Source organism: Bos indicus, chromosome 2, assembly GCF_029378745.1.
Source record: "Bos indicus isolate NIAB-ARS_2022 breed Sahiwal x Tharparkar chromosome 2, NIAB-ARS_B.indTharparkar_mat_pri_1.0, whole genome shotgun sequence".
Lineage (NCBI taxonomy): Eukaryota > Metazoa > Chordata > Mammalia > Artiodactyla > Bovidae > Bos > Bos indicus.
Genome location: NC_091761.1, coordinates 124,205,072 through 124,221,137, shown reverse-complemented (window position 1 = coordinate 124,221,137; position 16,066 = coordinate 124,205,072). Strand labels below are relative to the sequence as shown.

Sequence of the window (16,066 nt, the reverse complement as noted above, 5' to 3'; positions counted from 1 at the left end):
TACCATATTCCATGGCATTTTCCACTTAATGAAATTTCCTTGTTATATAGATATTATGCCTGATGTATCTTTTCTAATAGCAAAATAATCAACAGTTCAAGGGTTATTGAGCTTTGGTACTTTGACCAATTTAGAAAGTTTTACTTAGAAATACTCTTCTATTACTTATAGAAATCATATGTTGACTGTTTCTCTTTTTCTGGCTGTAGAAACCTCATAGTTCAAGATTTTAAAAAACCTTGATGTCTCTGTCTATTGACTAATATTGGCCAGTTCTTATTAAGTTATACACTGTGTTCTTAGGGGGGAAATCTGTAAGATATTATAGAAAAACCTGAATGAACTTTTTTGACCATAAAAAAGTTTTCAGTCATATCCTGATGACTAATGAACTTAAGTACCTTTTCATAATTTATAGCTACTTGCATATCATTATTTCTGAAGTGCCTGTTCAAATCTTTTGCTCGTATTTTTATTGGGCTGCCTGTCTTATTAATTTGTGGGTATTCTTTATATACTCTTGTCTTACTCTCAATCTCAGGGAGAAAGCATCAGTATTTCATCATTAAGTGTGATGTTTGCTCTGGGTTTTACATAGCTACCTCTTATCAGAGAAGGAAACTTCTGAGAGTTTTTACCATGAATGAATGGTGATTTTTATCAAATGCTTTTCACTTCATTAGTTCATATAGTAGTAGGATTTTTCTCCTTCTTTATGTTACATGATGGCTTAAACTGATTGCCTTTCCATTGTTAAGCCTTCTTGGCATTCTTGAAGTAAACTCAATTTGATCATAATATATTCTTCTTATGTCATTTAAAGCTTTCTGCAATGATATTCATGAGAGATAGGCCTGTAATTTTCCTTTCTTGTAAATGTTGTCAGGTTTTAGTATCAAGTTTATGCAGGCCTCAAAGTAAATTGAGAAGTATTCCCTCTTTCTGCTCTCTGGAAGAGTTTGGGTAAGATTGGTATTATTTCTTCCTTAATGTTTGGGAAGAATTCACCTATAAATTCTAGCCAGCTGGTTCTAAAGATCCCTTTGTGGCAGGGTTCTTTGCTTCCAGATTCAATGTCTTTATTAGAAAGGACTATTAAGATGTTCTAGTTCTTGTTTCAGTTTTGGTAATTGTGCTTTTTCTAGGAAATGCCCAATCCATCTAAATTTTCAAGTTTATTGCAGTAAAGTTGTATCTTTTTAATATTTGTAAGATCTACAGCAGTGTCCCCTTCTGTGTTCCTCATATTGGTATTATACACCTATCCCTATTTTTTTTTTTTAACAAGCTTGCAACTGATATGTTCATTTTATTAATCTTTCCAAAGAACCAGTTTTGGGTTTTGTTTTCTTCCTGTAATATATTTTTAATTTAATTTTTGCCAGCTAGTATTTTTATTATTTTCTTTTTACTTTTTTGAACTGTCCTTTTTCTAATTTCTTAAAAGAATATCCATTGATGTTTATTATTTCATCATTATTAAATTCTAAACCTTAGAATTTAAGTGACTTGCCCAATGTCACATAGTCAGTGACAGAGTTAAGAATATCTAAAACTGTTCTGCCAGTGCCATGTTTTTTATCCTTCACCAGGATAACTTCTTTTCTGTGGAAGAGGAAGGATAAAAGAGTTCATTAGGCAGTTCATTGAGCACTTAGCGTGCTCTGGGTACTGTTCTAAATGTTTTTTATATATTATCTTTTAAACATCTAAATTGCATATAAACTGAGTAGGACTTTTTTGTAGTTCTGTTTTCAAACATCTTCTGTTTCTCTGCGTACTGTCTGCTCAGTATAAGAATTTGAAAACGTGTCTATAAAAACTATTTTTCCTCCTTTGCCCAGATCCTTTTCCATTCTTCTTAACAGAGAAACTTTCCCCTCTTAGGCCTCCCTTTTTTTTCAATAATATAACCCTCTAAGCTCAAGATGGTGTATTAGGGAAACTTAGTAAGTATTACTTATAAGAGACCTCATTTTAATGAACACTCCCTTTCTCTTTTGTTATATCTGGTGCTCAGAGCATCTGCTTCACCAGCTAAAGAACTAAAACTGATTCAGATCCCAATTTATATGATAGAGTAGGAGGTCACAAGAATATGCTTAATAATGATGACAAGGATTTTTCAGCTTATATTTTTGTTGCATTTTTTTGATTTTCAAATCATTTCTATATATTCTTATTAGTGCCAACAATCTAGTGGACAAAAAGCGTTTAGGAATTCTTGTTTTATGATTGAGGAAACTGGGGCACAGAACAGTCATATAACTTCCCAGGTTCACATGCCAAGCCGTATCCGTCCTGTGAGTAGTTGGTTGCAGTGATTCTTGCTGGGGGAATATGTCCATGTCATCTTTGGAGCTTTAAAACAAAACAAATGCCCAAGCTTCACTCTTAGATACCACATCTGTCTGTGGTGGAGATGAGCATCAGCTGGGTTTTTTTGTTCGTTTCTTCAAGATCCAAAGATGAATCATGCTCCTCTGATAATGGAACCACTGACCCATTGCATACCCATTGTACCTATGCCATCCTAGCAGAAATTGTGCTAGGAACAGAGCTAGAACTAGAATTTAAGAGTCCTTTTACTCAATATGATCGCTTTGAGTTTTACTCATCACTGCTCTAATAAATAATTTGATTCTATTGTTGTCAGATAAGAGCAATATAATACTGGAGTTAATGGGCCCACAAACTGATCACAACCAGGACTCTTCTTTGTCTAGACCTTCAGAAATGGGAAATAATTCAAATTTTTAGAGTTAAGTGTTCTCTATATATGCACCAAAATCTTTTAATAGCTAACAAATGAACTCATAAAACTGAAAAGCCAGAATATCTTAAAAAGTAATCACTACCTCTAACACTGAATATATGAAAAAGCATTGAATTATACAGTTTAAATGGGTGAATTTTATAGTATGTGACTTATATATCAAGTTGCTTAAAAATACAAGAAAAATAAAAAGATAAAAAGACAAGAACCACAGTCACTACCATGATTCTCTGTTGTGATCCATACTTTTTATAACTTTTTATGGAGAAAAGGAATTTGCTTCTCTCCAGAGGTCCTAGGTGATATTTTATGCTTGAATTGCATATCAGTGTGTACATAGTTAAGTTTTTGCTCAACATACTTTTGGGATAATATTAACCTGTAAGAAAAAAAGACAAAGATCTAGGTGTGACTTTAAAGTTACTAATATTTAGGATTTGTAATGTATTTTTATATCCAACTTTCCCATAGAGTTGGGGAAACAGATGGGGAAACAATGGAAACAGTGAGAGACTTTATTTTCTTGGGCTCCAAAATCACTGCAGCTGGTGACTGCAGCCATGAAGTTAAAAGATGCTTGCTCCCTGGACAAAAAGTTATGACCAATGTAGATAGCATATTAAAAAGCAGAGACATTACTTTGCCAACAAAGGTCCGTCTAGTCAAAGCTATAGTTTTTCAGTAGTCTTGTACGTATGTGAGAGTTGGACCATAAAGAAAGCTAAGCACTAAAGAATTGATGCTTTTGAACTGTGATGTTGGAGAAGACTCTTGAGAGTCCCTTGGACTGCAAGGAGATCCAACCAGTCCATCCTAAAGGAAATCAGTCCTGAATATTCATTGAAATGACTGAAACTCCAATACTTTGGCCACCTGATGCAAAGAACTGACTCATTGGAAAAGATGCTGATGCTGAGAAAGATTGAAGGTGGGAAGAGGAGGACAGAGGATGAGATGGTTGGATGGCATCACTGACTCAATAGACATGAGTTTGAACAAGCTCCGGAAGTTGGTGATGGACAGGGAAGCCTGCTGTGCTGCCGTCCATGGGGTCACAGAGTCGGACACGACTGAGCAGCTGAGCTGAACTTCCCATAGAGTTAATATCTTCCATATTTTGCAAATGTTGCAACTTTCTGCCTCTGTTTCTAACTGCCAGTTACCACACTTATACCTACTTTTCCACATATAGCACAGATTGCCAGGGCTAGGAATACTGAAAACTTAAATCATTTGGCTCTGCAATATTAGTGTTGGATTAAAACCAAATGCAAGTGGCAAAATAACACATGGTGAAAGAATGGGCTGTGCTTCTCTGATGCCAGACAGAGTCGAATTAATTCTTTGAGAGGAGGTGTGAATACACATGTATAATGATACTTTAACACAACTGTGAGCAAAATATTTTGTCACATTCCCCTGTGTTGTTAGATTTGGTCTGCCATCTGCCATTCTTGCCTTGACGGGCTTAGAGCACCCATGAGGAGCAGGGACTTGCAAGAGGCTACAGAGTTTCTACTGAAAGATAAATTAGATCCTTGGGTTTCTGTTGTTTTTTTCCTGTGTATGCCCTGAGGAGTGATTTCTTTCTCTAGAGCTCATTACAGTACATCAAGCAATTCTTCTTTGGTGTTGTGTATATGACATACTTGTGAATCTCAATTTTTTAATCTGTCCTGATTCTTGGAATTCCTTTTATTTTACCTAATTTGTATTGCTTATGAGTCTAAATTTATTAGGAAAAGTTAAATTCAGTATACTTAATTTAAGAATGCTGGAAAGTGTGTAATAAAAACTTATACAGATTTCTATGTAATTTAATTAAGATTTTAAAGTCTCAGCACATGAAGGTTGATGATCAGAACTATTAAATCATATGGAAACACACTGCATTTCTAAACATTGCCAGCGAGCTCTTACTACAAAGTATATGGATGTCCTCTTTTAGTTCCTGAAAGAATGAAGATAAAAATCATAAAAAGAGTATGAGTGATTGTTTTAAAGTGAGTGATGTGAAACTTAGATGCCCAGTAATCCAAACCAAAACAGCTCTTAACTCTGTGAGATCAAGCTTTTGTCATAAGCATATATTGTATATTCCCTCTAAAGCAATCTATATATAGTCTTTGCCCTAAATTAGGGTTAATTAACCTAGTGATCAGTGCAAAGAAATAGAGGAAAACAATAGAATAGGAAAGACTAGAGCTCTCTTCAAGAAAATTAGAGATACTAAGGGAACATTTCATGCAAAGATGGGCTCGATAAAGGACAGAATTGGTATGGACCTAACAGAAGAAGAAGACATTAAGAAGAGGTGGCAAGAATACACAGGAAAACTATACAAAAAAGATCTTCACACACAAACAAAAAAAGATCTTCACGACCCAGATAATCATGATGGTGTGATCACTGACCTAGAGCCAGACATCCTGGAGTGTGAAGTCAAGTGAGCCTTAGGAAGCATCACTATGAACAAAGCTAGTGGAGGTGATGGAATTCCAGTTGAGCTATTTCAAATCCTGAAAGATGATGCTGTGAAAGTGCTGCACTCAATATGCCAGCAAATTTGGAAAACTCAGCAGTGGCCACAGGACTGGAAAAGGTCAGTTTTCATTCCAATCCCAAAGAAAGGCAATGCCATAGAATCCTCAAACTACCACACAATTGCACTCATCTCACATGCTGGTAAAGTAATGCTAAAAATTCTCCAAGCCAGGCTTCAGCAATACATGAACCGTGAACTTCCAGATGTCCAAGCTGGTTTTAGACAAGGCAACGGAACCAGAGATCAAATTGCCAACGTCCACTGGATCATCAAAAAAGCAAGAGAGTTCCAGAAAAACATCTGTTTCTGCTTTATTGCCAAAACCTTTGACTGTGTGGATCACAATAAACTGTGGAAAATTCTGAAAGAGATGGGAATACCAGACCACCTGACCTGCCTCTTGAGAAACCTATATGCAGGTCAGGAAGCAACAGTTAGAACTGGACATGGAACAAGAGACTGGTTCCAAATAGGAAAAGGAGTACGTCAAGGCTGTATACTGTCACCCTGCTTATTTGACTTCTATGCAGAGTACATCATGAGAAACGCTGGGCTGGTTGAAGCACAAGCTGGAATCAAGATTGCCGGGAAAAATATCAATAACCTCAGATATGCAGATGACACCACCCTTATGGCAGAAAGTGAAGAGGAACTAAAGAGCCTCTTGATCAAAGTGAAAGAGTAGAATGAAAAAGTTGGCTTAAAGCTCAACATTCAGAAAACGAAGATCATGGCATCTGGTCCCATCACTTCATGCGAAATAGATGCGGAAAGAGTGGAACCAGCGTCTGACTTTATTTTTCTGGGCTCCAAAATCACTGCAGATGGTGATTGCAGCCATGAAATTAAAAGACGCTTACTCCTTGGAAGGAAAGTTATGACCAATCTAGACAGCGTATTAAAAAGCAGAGACATTACTTTGTCAACAAAGGTCCATCTAGTCAAGGCTGTGGTTTTTCAGTAGTCATGTATGGATGTGACAGTTGGACTAAAGAAGGCTGAGCACAGAAGAATTGATCCTTTTGAACTGTGGTGTTGGAGAAGACTCTTGAGAGTCCCTTTTACTGCAAAGAGATCCAACCAGTCCATCCTAAGGGAAATCAGTCCTGAGTGTTCTTTGGAAGACTGAAGTTGAAGCTGAAGGCCCAGTATTTTGGCCACCTGATGTGAAGAGCTGACTCATTTGAAAAGACCCTAATGTTGGGAAAGATTGAAGGCAGGAGGAAAAGGAGACAACAGAGGATGAGATGGTTAGATGGCATCACCGACTCAATGGACGTGAGTTTGGATAAACTCTGGGAGTTGGTGATGGACAGGGAGGCCTGGCGTGCTGCAGTTCATGGGGTCGCAGAATCAGACACGACTAAGCGACTGAACTGAACTGAACTGAACCAGCAAGCTTATTCTGTACACACTAGAGCCAGTACCCCTTCCTACGTCTTTCCTCAGTTGTGACAACCAAAAATGTCTCCAGATATTGCCAAATGTTCATGGAGTGGGGGGCAAAATCACCCCTGGTTGAGAACTGCTGCTCTGAATATATTAGAGAATGGGAGTGATGATGCAGATTGATAAGACTCTGGAAGAGAGTAGGGTAGAACTCAAAGTGTTGTTTTGATTATTTTAAGGAGTAAAGACCAAAGGTTTTGAATTTATTTTATTTTTAAATTAATTTTTATTGGAGTGTAGTTGATTTACAATGTGTTAGTTTCTGATGGACAGCACAGTGAATTAGGTGCATATATGCACCTGATATATATATAATATATATGTATCTCCATTCTCTTTAGATTGCTTTCCCAATAGGTCATCACAGCTTATTGAGTAGAATTCCCTGTGCTATACAGTAGGTTCTTATTAGTTATCTATTTTATAGTAGTAGTATGTATATGTCAGTCCCAATCTCCCAATGTATTCCTCTCCACCCCTTTCCCCTTTGGTAGCCGTAAGTTTGTTTTCTACATCTGTCAGTCTATTTCTGTTTTGTAAATAAGCTCATTTGGATTGGATTGGCCAAAAAGCATCTTTTCATGTGTTGAGGAAAAACCTCAACAAACTTTTTGGCCAACCCAATAACACTGTTTTTTTTAATATTCCGCATATGAGTGGTAACATATGATATTTGTCTTTTCTGTCTGACTTAATCACACAGTATGACAATCTCTAGGTCCATCTGTGTCCTTGCAAGTGGCATTTTCTTGTTCTTTTCTATGGATCAGTAATATTCCATTGTATATACATACCACAGCTTCTTTATTTATTCATTCATCCGTCGATGGACATTTAGGTTGCTTCCATGCCCTGGCTGTTGTAACTAATGGGGCAATGAGTATTAGGGTGCATGTAACTTTTTGAATTATGATTTTCTCCAGATATATGGCCAGGAGTGGAATGGCTGGATCATATGATAGCTCCGTTTTTAGTGTTTTAAGGGACATGCATACTGTTCTCCATAGTGGCTGTACCAATTTACATTCCCACCAGCAGTGTAGAAGGGTTCCCTTTCTCCACACTCTCTGTAGCATTTATTGTTTGTAGACTTTTTTGATGATGGCTGTTCTGACTGATGTGATACCTCATTGTAGTTTTGATTTGCATTTCTCTAATAATTAGTGATGTTGAGCATCTTTTCATGGGCCTCTTGGTCATCTGCATGTCTTCTTTGGAGAAATGCCTATTTAGATCTTCCACTCATTTTTTTATTAGGTTGTTTGTTTTTTTGATATCGAGCTACATAAGCTGTTTGTGTATTTTGGAAATTAATCCCTTGTTGGTCACTTTGTTTGCAAATATTCTCTCCCATTCTGTGGATTGTCTTTTCGTTTTGTTTATAGTTTTCTTTGCTGCACAGAAGCTTTAAGTTTAATTAGGTTCCCTTGGTTTATTTTTGTTTTTATTTTCATTATTCTAGGAAGTGGATCAAAAAATATCTTGCTTCAATTTATGTCAGAGAGTATTCTACAAATGGATTAAATGCCCCAGCCGAAAGGCATAAACTAGCTGAATGGATTGAATTTTACTTTTTAATGAAAAAGTTAAAAAGGAAAGTGTCTGGTTCAAAGATTTGCTCTTAAATAACCATCAAAAAGTGTGCATGTCTTATAAGAAGATTCCTTTATCCCAAGTTATTTTGTAATCATTCCAAGGAGGCTTAACAGAAAAATCAGACTTAATCCTCTTTTCTAGAATATATTTTTAGGTTACTGAAATCACCTATTAATAAATGCATCTTTATTTCAAAAAGTCTTCTTGGAAGAAATCAGACTTAATTAACCCTTTTTCTCCTTCATAGACTACCTAACAAGTTCTTAAAGCTAATAGATTACAAGGTTAAACAATGTTGCCAACTTTTTAATAAAATGAGCTTTTCATTTTTTTTTTTTTAATATTTTGTTGTCCACATTCACCCCCGTCCTGCCTCCCATCCCACCCTTTATAGAATATGATCATCATCAGGAGTTTTTTAGCTTTTCTGTCAGGGTTCTTCTAACTTTTTTGTCCATTATAGCCGTTGGTCTCCTGCCAGAACACTGATAATTCATTTTTTACCTTCTGTGTGTTAACCACTGGACACGGTAACACTCATATGTGTCCTGAAGCCACAGTTCTTTGACCTGGTGGCTGTGAAGGTGGTACAGTGACTCTCGCCTTCACTTCTCTGTCACTTTTGTCTCTTTCATGCAGCAGCGGCCGTTGAGCCAGCAGACCGAAGTCCTCGGCCCACCTCTGCACCAGCCATTGCTCCGAGCCCAGCCGCAGAAGGCGGTGTCCCAGGAGCGCCTGTCAAGAAAGCGCAGAAAGAAACAGTGCAGGTTGAAGTGAAACAGGAAGAGGCACCGCCTGAGGATGCTGAGCCAGAGCCCTCGGAAGCATGGAAGGTATGTCATAAGCCCAGAGGTCCAGCTCACTCACTTTTGGTTCAGAGGTGTTGACTCCTTGAGCAGGAGGGTTCTCAAAGCACTGGTTTTTGTTAAATCCTAACGAAGTTATTTCTTCCTTACTCTTTCTGAAACAAGGTAACTCCCTGTAAACCTGTAAAATATTTTCAAAGAATTATGTCATGAAGACTGTAAGCTCTCCCAGATGTTTTCAGGTGACACACAGCTTTACCCAACTTAAATTTTAAAAACTGAGTCTGTAAAAGTCACCAGCACTGTGATCATCTGCTTTTAAAAATAATTTTTACTCATCCAGAAGGAATCTCCACATTCCTTTCTAAGAGTAAGCTCAGCTAGTATGATTAAAATATAATTTGATCTCCTAAAATGGATATATATGTAATGTGCCCGAAGAATATCCAGATACTATATGAAGCACATATATGTGGTTGTTCAAATCTTAAGTAACTTTATAAAAAGAAGATCCATTCTGTAAGGAAAGTTATGCTACTGAATTGTTTATAGTTCTGAGTTGATTGTACCACAGTCACTGAACTTTGTTGAAAAATCTCAAGTTTCATTAGTAGATTTCCCAGGAGTAACTGTACCTGAACTAGTCTTTTATATGTTGATGAGCTTTTAAAAATGCATTTAAGCAGCTATGGAGTTGAGGTGTCAGTTCAGATTTATTAAAGTAAATACAAGTCTCACTGTTGACAACAGAAGTTAATAGAAACAATCTTTATAAGAAAAGCTACATTTTTATATGTCTGTTAAGAAATGTAAAACTGTGTAAGACCTTAGTAAATGCTCTCACCTTGGCAGATAGATTGATTAATTCTGTTCTTTTGGAGCCAGTTCAATATCTAGTTCATCTATAAAGCGTGGCCATTCTGGCTCTGTTTTGATTGTATTAAAAAAGTATTCAGTGTGACATAGTTCTCACTGTCCTTTGAGACCAACTCGAGTCCAGAGGTAGGGGGAGATTGAATGAAGGGTAAGTGTTTGCATTTTTGTATCTAGCCAAATGTGCTTGACATTGGCCACAAGGTTCAGTATCAACCGTGCCTTTTTGATGCTAGACTACTTCAGTTTTTAATGTTAGGGTAGCTCACCTGGCACTTTGACTATCTTTTCATTTATATTGCTAACTGAAAATGTTGAATTACCAGAAGTGGCAAGGGAATCTTTCTGGTGGCTAAGATTCCTTTGGCTTTGTGCTTACTTCCTTGTTCTTTCACCTATCTGGCAGACAAAAGTATCTTCATGAATAGGTTCCCTCCCTTTGCTCTTGGGACCTCAGCAGAGTGGAGAGATCACTTCCTGCTATATGCTCACCATTTAGGTGCCAGTAGGGGGCCTTCTTGCTGGTTAATTCTATATAAATACATTTTCAGATACTTGTATTGAGATCAGACTGAAAGCCACTTCTGATAACCTTCTACTACTAGTGACAGAGCTAACAGTGACTTGAGTTAATTTTATTTGTAGCAGTTAGAAACTAATTATGACATGTGCCTGAAGCTGTATTTACTATATAAAGCAGCAGTAGTAATAAAGTAGCCCTGTAATTGTGGAAATCTTATTACCTAACACTAATTTGGTGCCAGATAGAGAGAGCTTTTGGCATCTTGAGTCATTTGACAAGACCTATTTTGCAGGTGTGGAGACAGTACCTTTCTTCGTGTGCATATTTATCTCAGTTAATATTCTCTATAGGAGCATATGCAGAACTACTTGGTCTCCATTCTTAAACTGTAGAGGCTCTCAACTTCTTGCTGTTGGATTGCTAAGGACCCAAAGCAAGAAGTCATTATTCATTTAAACAAGTAATTTAAGCTTTACCAAATAATTCAAAACTTACATTTGCTAAGCATTCACAACTCTATGGAGATATTGTCTCCATTCTATCAATAAAAAACTTGAAACTCAGAAAGGTGAAATAACTTGTGAACAGCCACACAGCAGGTGGGATTCAGAGCAGAAGTAACCCAAGTTGTTACTTACCCCCACAGTTAAAAGGGCTGTAGCCAGATGTGCTTATGATTTGACAGCATCACAAAATTCGTTGTCATCTTATGTTCCTTATATTCAGTCCCAGAGAAAACAGCACAATGACATAATATTCTGAGGTAAGGCTGCCAAATGTGATCAAGAAGAAGATGTCAAGGAAATTCCCTGACAGTCCAGCGGTTAAGACTGCGCTTTCACTGCTGAGGACCCAGGTTTCCATCCCTGTTTGGGGAACTAGGATCCAGCAAGCCGCTTGGAAGCCAAAAACAAAGAATATGTCAAAATCACAAATTAATGAAGTTCTGTGAAGAATGTAAAGATAGAGAGTGATTGATTTGACCCTTAATAAAAACATTTTTCTCATTTTGATATATCCAGTGCTTTAGGCATTGCTTACTATTATGCTTTCTCTTAACAGTCTTGTTTTTTAAATTTATGCTTACTCCACTTGGGGCATATACAATGACTGCTACTAAAGGTATTTCAAAGCTAAGCAGGAGGCCTTAGTTACTATCTTCCTACTACTCAGGATGAATCTTTCACACCCACCGAACACATGGGCTCCCACTCCCTGGAGAGGGGAGTACAGTGTGTTGAATGTTGCAGCTGAGCCCTGTGTGTGCTTATTTATAAATCAGCCTTGGAAGTAACTGCATGCATCAGTAACATTTGCATTGAGTTTATTGTGATATGTTGTTGCCTAATAAACTCAAGGGTTAAACTGCTTTCTTAAGTAGATTGATCAACTAACAGAATTTTTTTGTATTTACCTGTTTGGTGTCATATGTGATTTATTTTATGTGTCCTTTAAGTGTAAAGACTTTGTTTTTGTTTCTGTCATATATGTCACACATGTGTATCTTCATTTGTAAATTTGTTTTTAACTGTCATTTAAAATACTTCTACATCATTTTTTAAAAAAGAAAACATGACTTTTTAAAGCCTAAATTATTGTTTTTAGTAAATACTTTTTAAGAAACAAGTAGAAACATGTTTTATTCATCAATAGAATAATTACCTTAATTTTTTTTTTTTTTTTATCCTTTGGCTGTCCATATTACCTCTTCAGCCTTGAGAATGTGATGGTGAACTGACAGATTGTTATTGAGAACAGCGGCCTTCCCTGTAACACCCCCTGTACAATTGCATCATATCAGTTTATTTCATAACCACCTAAAGATGTGGCTGTTTTGGAAATATTGCCATTCATAGAAACCTACTAACCTGAAATGTTTTTACCACTTTATTTCTTAAATGTAGGTGGAAAAAACCCACATCGAGGTCACAGTACCCACCCCAAACGGTGACCAAACGCAGGTTTGTGCCAGCGGGCCGCTTGTTCCTTTTTCCCTCCCTCCCCAGTTTTTTCTTCTCCCGTCTTCCCTGCTCCTTAAAAAAAAAAAAAATTTATATATATATATAAAATGAAGGTTCAAACAAACTTCAATGAGACAATACTTTATCATTTTTCTTTCTTTTTTTTTAATAATGGCAAAACAGAAGCTTGCAGAGAAACCTGAAGATCTGATAAGAATGAGGAAGGTTAGCCATTTTTCACTTTCACAAAATCATATTACCATCACCCCTGCTGACTTTCATATTGCATTAAAAAGACAGTGATCCATTCTTTTCATTGATTTCTCTTAAGCTAGGGTACTTTCAAGTAGCAGATGTATACACACACACACACACATATATACACACAAAAGTATATATATATATATACACACACACATATGTATATTAAAGAAATTATAATCCTGTACTGTATATTGAAAAATGTCATTAAAATAAACTTTTTCAGTATGAAAACACCTTCTTAAATACAATGAAATAAGTGAAGGCCAAATCTATCCTTTAAACTATATAAGAAATATTTCACAGTGGCACCATATGCTTGGAATCAACATTATGCATTCAGTATTTATGCTCGATGGACTTGAGTTTGAGTAAACTCTGGGGATCCGTGAAGGATGGGGAAGCCTGGCGTGCTTCTGTCTATGGGATCATAAAGAGTCAGACACGACTTAGCAACTAAACAACAGCATTATGGAAACCATCATAGCAGCAACTCCCAGTATTGCTAATAATTATGGGTTTGGCTGTTCTGTGTCTCACTCTTCTTAGCTAGGGAGTGGGATGAATGTTTTTACTGAATAGAATATTGACTGACTCTGTATAAAATGTCCTTAGATCTTTCTTATGGAAGGCATTAGAGATGTATGTCCTGCAGTATTACTAAATACGAAACAATGTCAAAAAGCTAAATAATATTTTAAAGCATTTGCCTACTCCATGGAACACAGAGATTCAAGACTTCTTAAAGTCATGCGTTTTAAGATAACCCTCAAACAGCTTAGCTTCAAAAAGCAACATAAAACAGCTTGTTATGTAAGAAGCCAATGAAGCCAGGAGCACTGTCTGTTTAAATATCATCATCGCATTCTCCCATCATTCATGAACAAGGCCATCCATTTTCTGCTGGTAATTGTGTCCTCTGTGTGTCCTTGTGGTTCTGTGACCATTTCATGTTGGCATATGCTTCGCTGTGGACATTTAATTTTAAATATTTTTTTGGTTTGCCAATTTGCAGTTTTTTCCCGCAAGAACAACATTTTAATTTTTTATGCTTTTCTGTTTTTCCCTCTTTCATTTTCACAGAAAAAGAGAGAGAGACTAGATGGTGAAAACATTTATATCAGACATAGCAATTTAATGTTGGAGGTTTGTATGAACTTGAAGCTTATTTCAGTTGGTTGCCTGTAACCTGCATTCTTCGCTGATCCCCTTTCTTCTTTCTGTGCTGCGTTTGGTTTTGCATGCCATTGCATGAGAGAACTTTAGGTTTAAGATGCTTTTGCATGTTGGTAAACATGAAGATATGCAACCATCTCTACTTGTGAATCTTTAGTTTCCATTTCTCATACTTATCCAAAATATATGATTGGGACTACCTCTCTGCATCCCATGGTTCCATTGTTTTACCCACTTTCAGAAAGAACTGTATCACTGTTTAAAAGTTTCTTGACTTGTCCAAGAGTATAAATTCCTATATGTCTCAAGCATCAAATTTGTATGGTTTTTTAATCTTCTGAACCTAGAGAGTGTGGAAAAGTATGATCACAATTCAAAATGGACGTGTGAAAATGACAAAAGAGTAGTCAGGGAAAAAAAAGTAAAATACAGGAAGGAAAGAAGGGAGGCTGGCATTTAATGAGTAGTTCGTATGATATAAGATAGTTTAATTATAAAACAAGTCTGAAAGTGGAGGTCGCTCAGTTGTGTCCAACTCTTTGCAACCCTATGGACTGTATAGTCCATGGAATTCTCTAGGCCAGAATATTGGAGTGGATAGCCTTTCCCTTCTCCAGGGCATCTTCCCAACCCAGGGATCGAACCCAGGTCTCCTGCATTGCAGGCGGATTCTTTACCAGTTGAGCCACAAGGGAAGCCCAAAACAAGTCTATGGGTATGGAATTTTTATTTTAAAGAGAAAATTGAGGTTTAGAGAAATTAAGTAATTTATTTGTGGTTGTTATAGACTAGTAAATTGGTAAAGCTCGGATTTGTGTTGGGATCCATATAATTATTAAACTACACTTTTCTCCCATTCAGAAATAGCAACATACTATCTGCTATAGGAATTGTAAGGTCATTATATTCAATATTGATCAGATTTTCACCAAACTTATATTAGTATACTTTATCTAGTTTCAGACTCCACACTGGATAAGGAAATATAAAACTAACTAGAAGATTGGAGGAACTCTATGAGGAAAAATGAAGGAAATTGGAGTCATTCTGTGAAAAAACAGATCATGTTTACACATCAGAAACTCTTCTCTAATGACCTAATTATGACTCCACTCAAGACAGAACCACAAGAAACAAATATAAATTCTGACATCATGGATTTAACTCAAGTACAAAGGAAATATAACTGTGTAGGAAGATGATAATGGCACCCTGCTCCAGTACTCTTGCCTGGAGACTCCCATGGACAGAGGAGCCTGGTAGGCTGCAGTCCATGGGGTCGCTAAGAGTCAGACACAACTGAGTGACTTCACTTTCACTTTTCACTTTCATGCATTGGAGAAGGAAATGGCACCCCACTCCAGTGTTCTTGCCTGGAGAATCCCAGGGACAGGGGAGCCTGGTGGGCTGCCATCTATGGGGTCGCAGAGTCGGACACGACTGAAGCAACTTAGCAGCAGCAGGAAGATGATAAATGGCTCTTGCCTTCAGGAAGCATACAGTGTAGGGACAAGTGGAAGAGAGAAACAGTGAATAAATAAACTGATAAAATGATTGTAGTTATTATAAAAGCTATGAAGAAAATAGTATGCCATGCTAATAAAAAGGATCTGCTCCAAATAAGGTGGACAGGGAAGTTGTCTCTGATGAGGTAACACTTCGCTGAGACCTGAAAGATGAACATATGTAACAGAAAGTATTATTAAAGTGGAAGTTTGAAGAAATTTTTTTAGATAGAACTTAGCCTCCAGGAATTAATTAATCTCATCTTATTCTTTATCAATACATATATTTTGAGTGCCTGCTAGGTATAATATAATATACTTTGATAAAAATAAACTATGGCCAGTTTTCATTAACCGTGTACTGCATGGTGGGCACAATACCAAGTACTTTATATATATTTACCTCATGTAACATGGAGTTTCTTAGGCTGGATCCTAAGACATTTTAAACTTGGTAGCTAGATCTCTTTGCTTTAGCATGTAACTGAAACTAGACCTGAATGGTTCCACTTCTGAGATTAGGAAGAATAACAGATGTCAGTTGATCTCCTTATTATCAAGCAGTGTAACGTCTCCCAATTCCAAACATGCCTGT

General features: G+C 36.8%; 1 protein-coding gene across 18 annotated transcripts in view; it reads left to right on the top strand.

Annotated features, from left to right (window-relative positions):
- The window catches only part of EPB41 (erythrocyte membrane protein band 4.1), a 181,637-nt gene that overhangs the window by 123,713 nt on the left and 41,858 nt on the right, over window positions 1–16,066 (top strand). For 13 of the 18 annotated variants that reach the window (XM_070775013.1, XM_070775036.1, XM_070774969.1 and 10 more), the window contains 4 exons: window positions 9,006–9,199; window positions 12,473–12,529; window positions 12,713–12,754; window positions 13,874–13,936. In XM_070775013.1, coding sequence (XP_070631114.1) covers window positions 9,006–9,199; window positions 12,473–12,529; window positions 12,713–12,754; window positions 13,874–13,936 — 356 coding nt within the window. The remainder of the gene's footprint in view (window positions 1–9,005; window positions 9,200–12,472; window positions 12,530–12,712; window positions 12,755–13,873; window positions 13,937–16,066) is intronic. The other 5 variants (XM_070775001.1, XM_070775050.1, XM_070775058.1 and 2 more) reach the window with 2 other exon arrangements.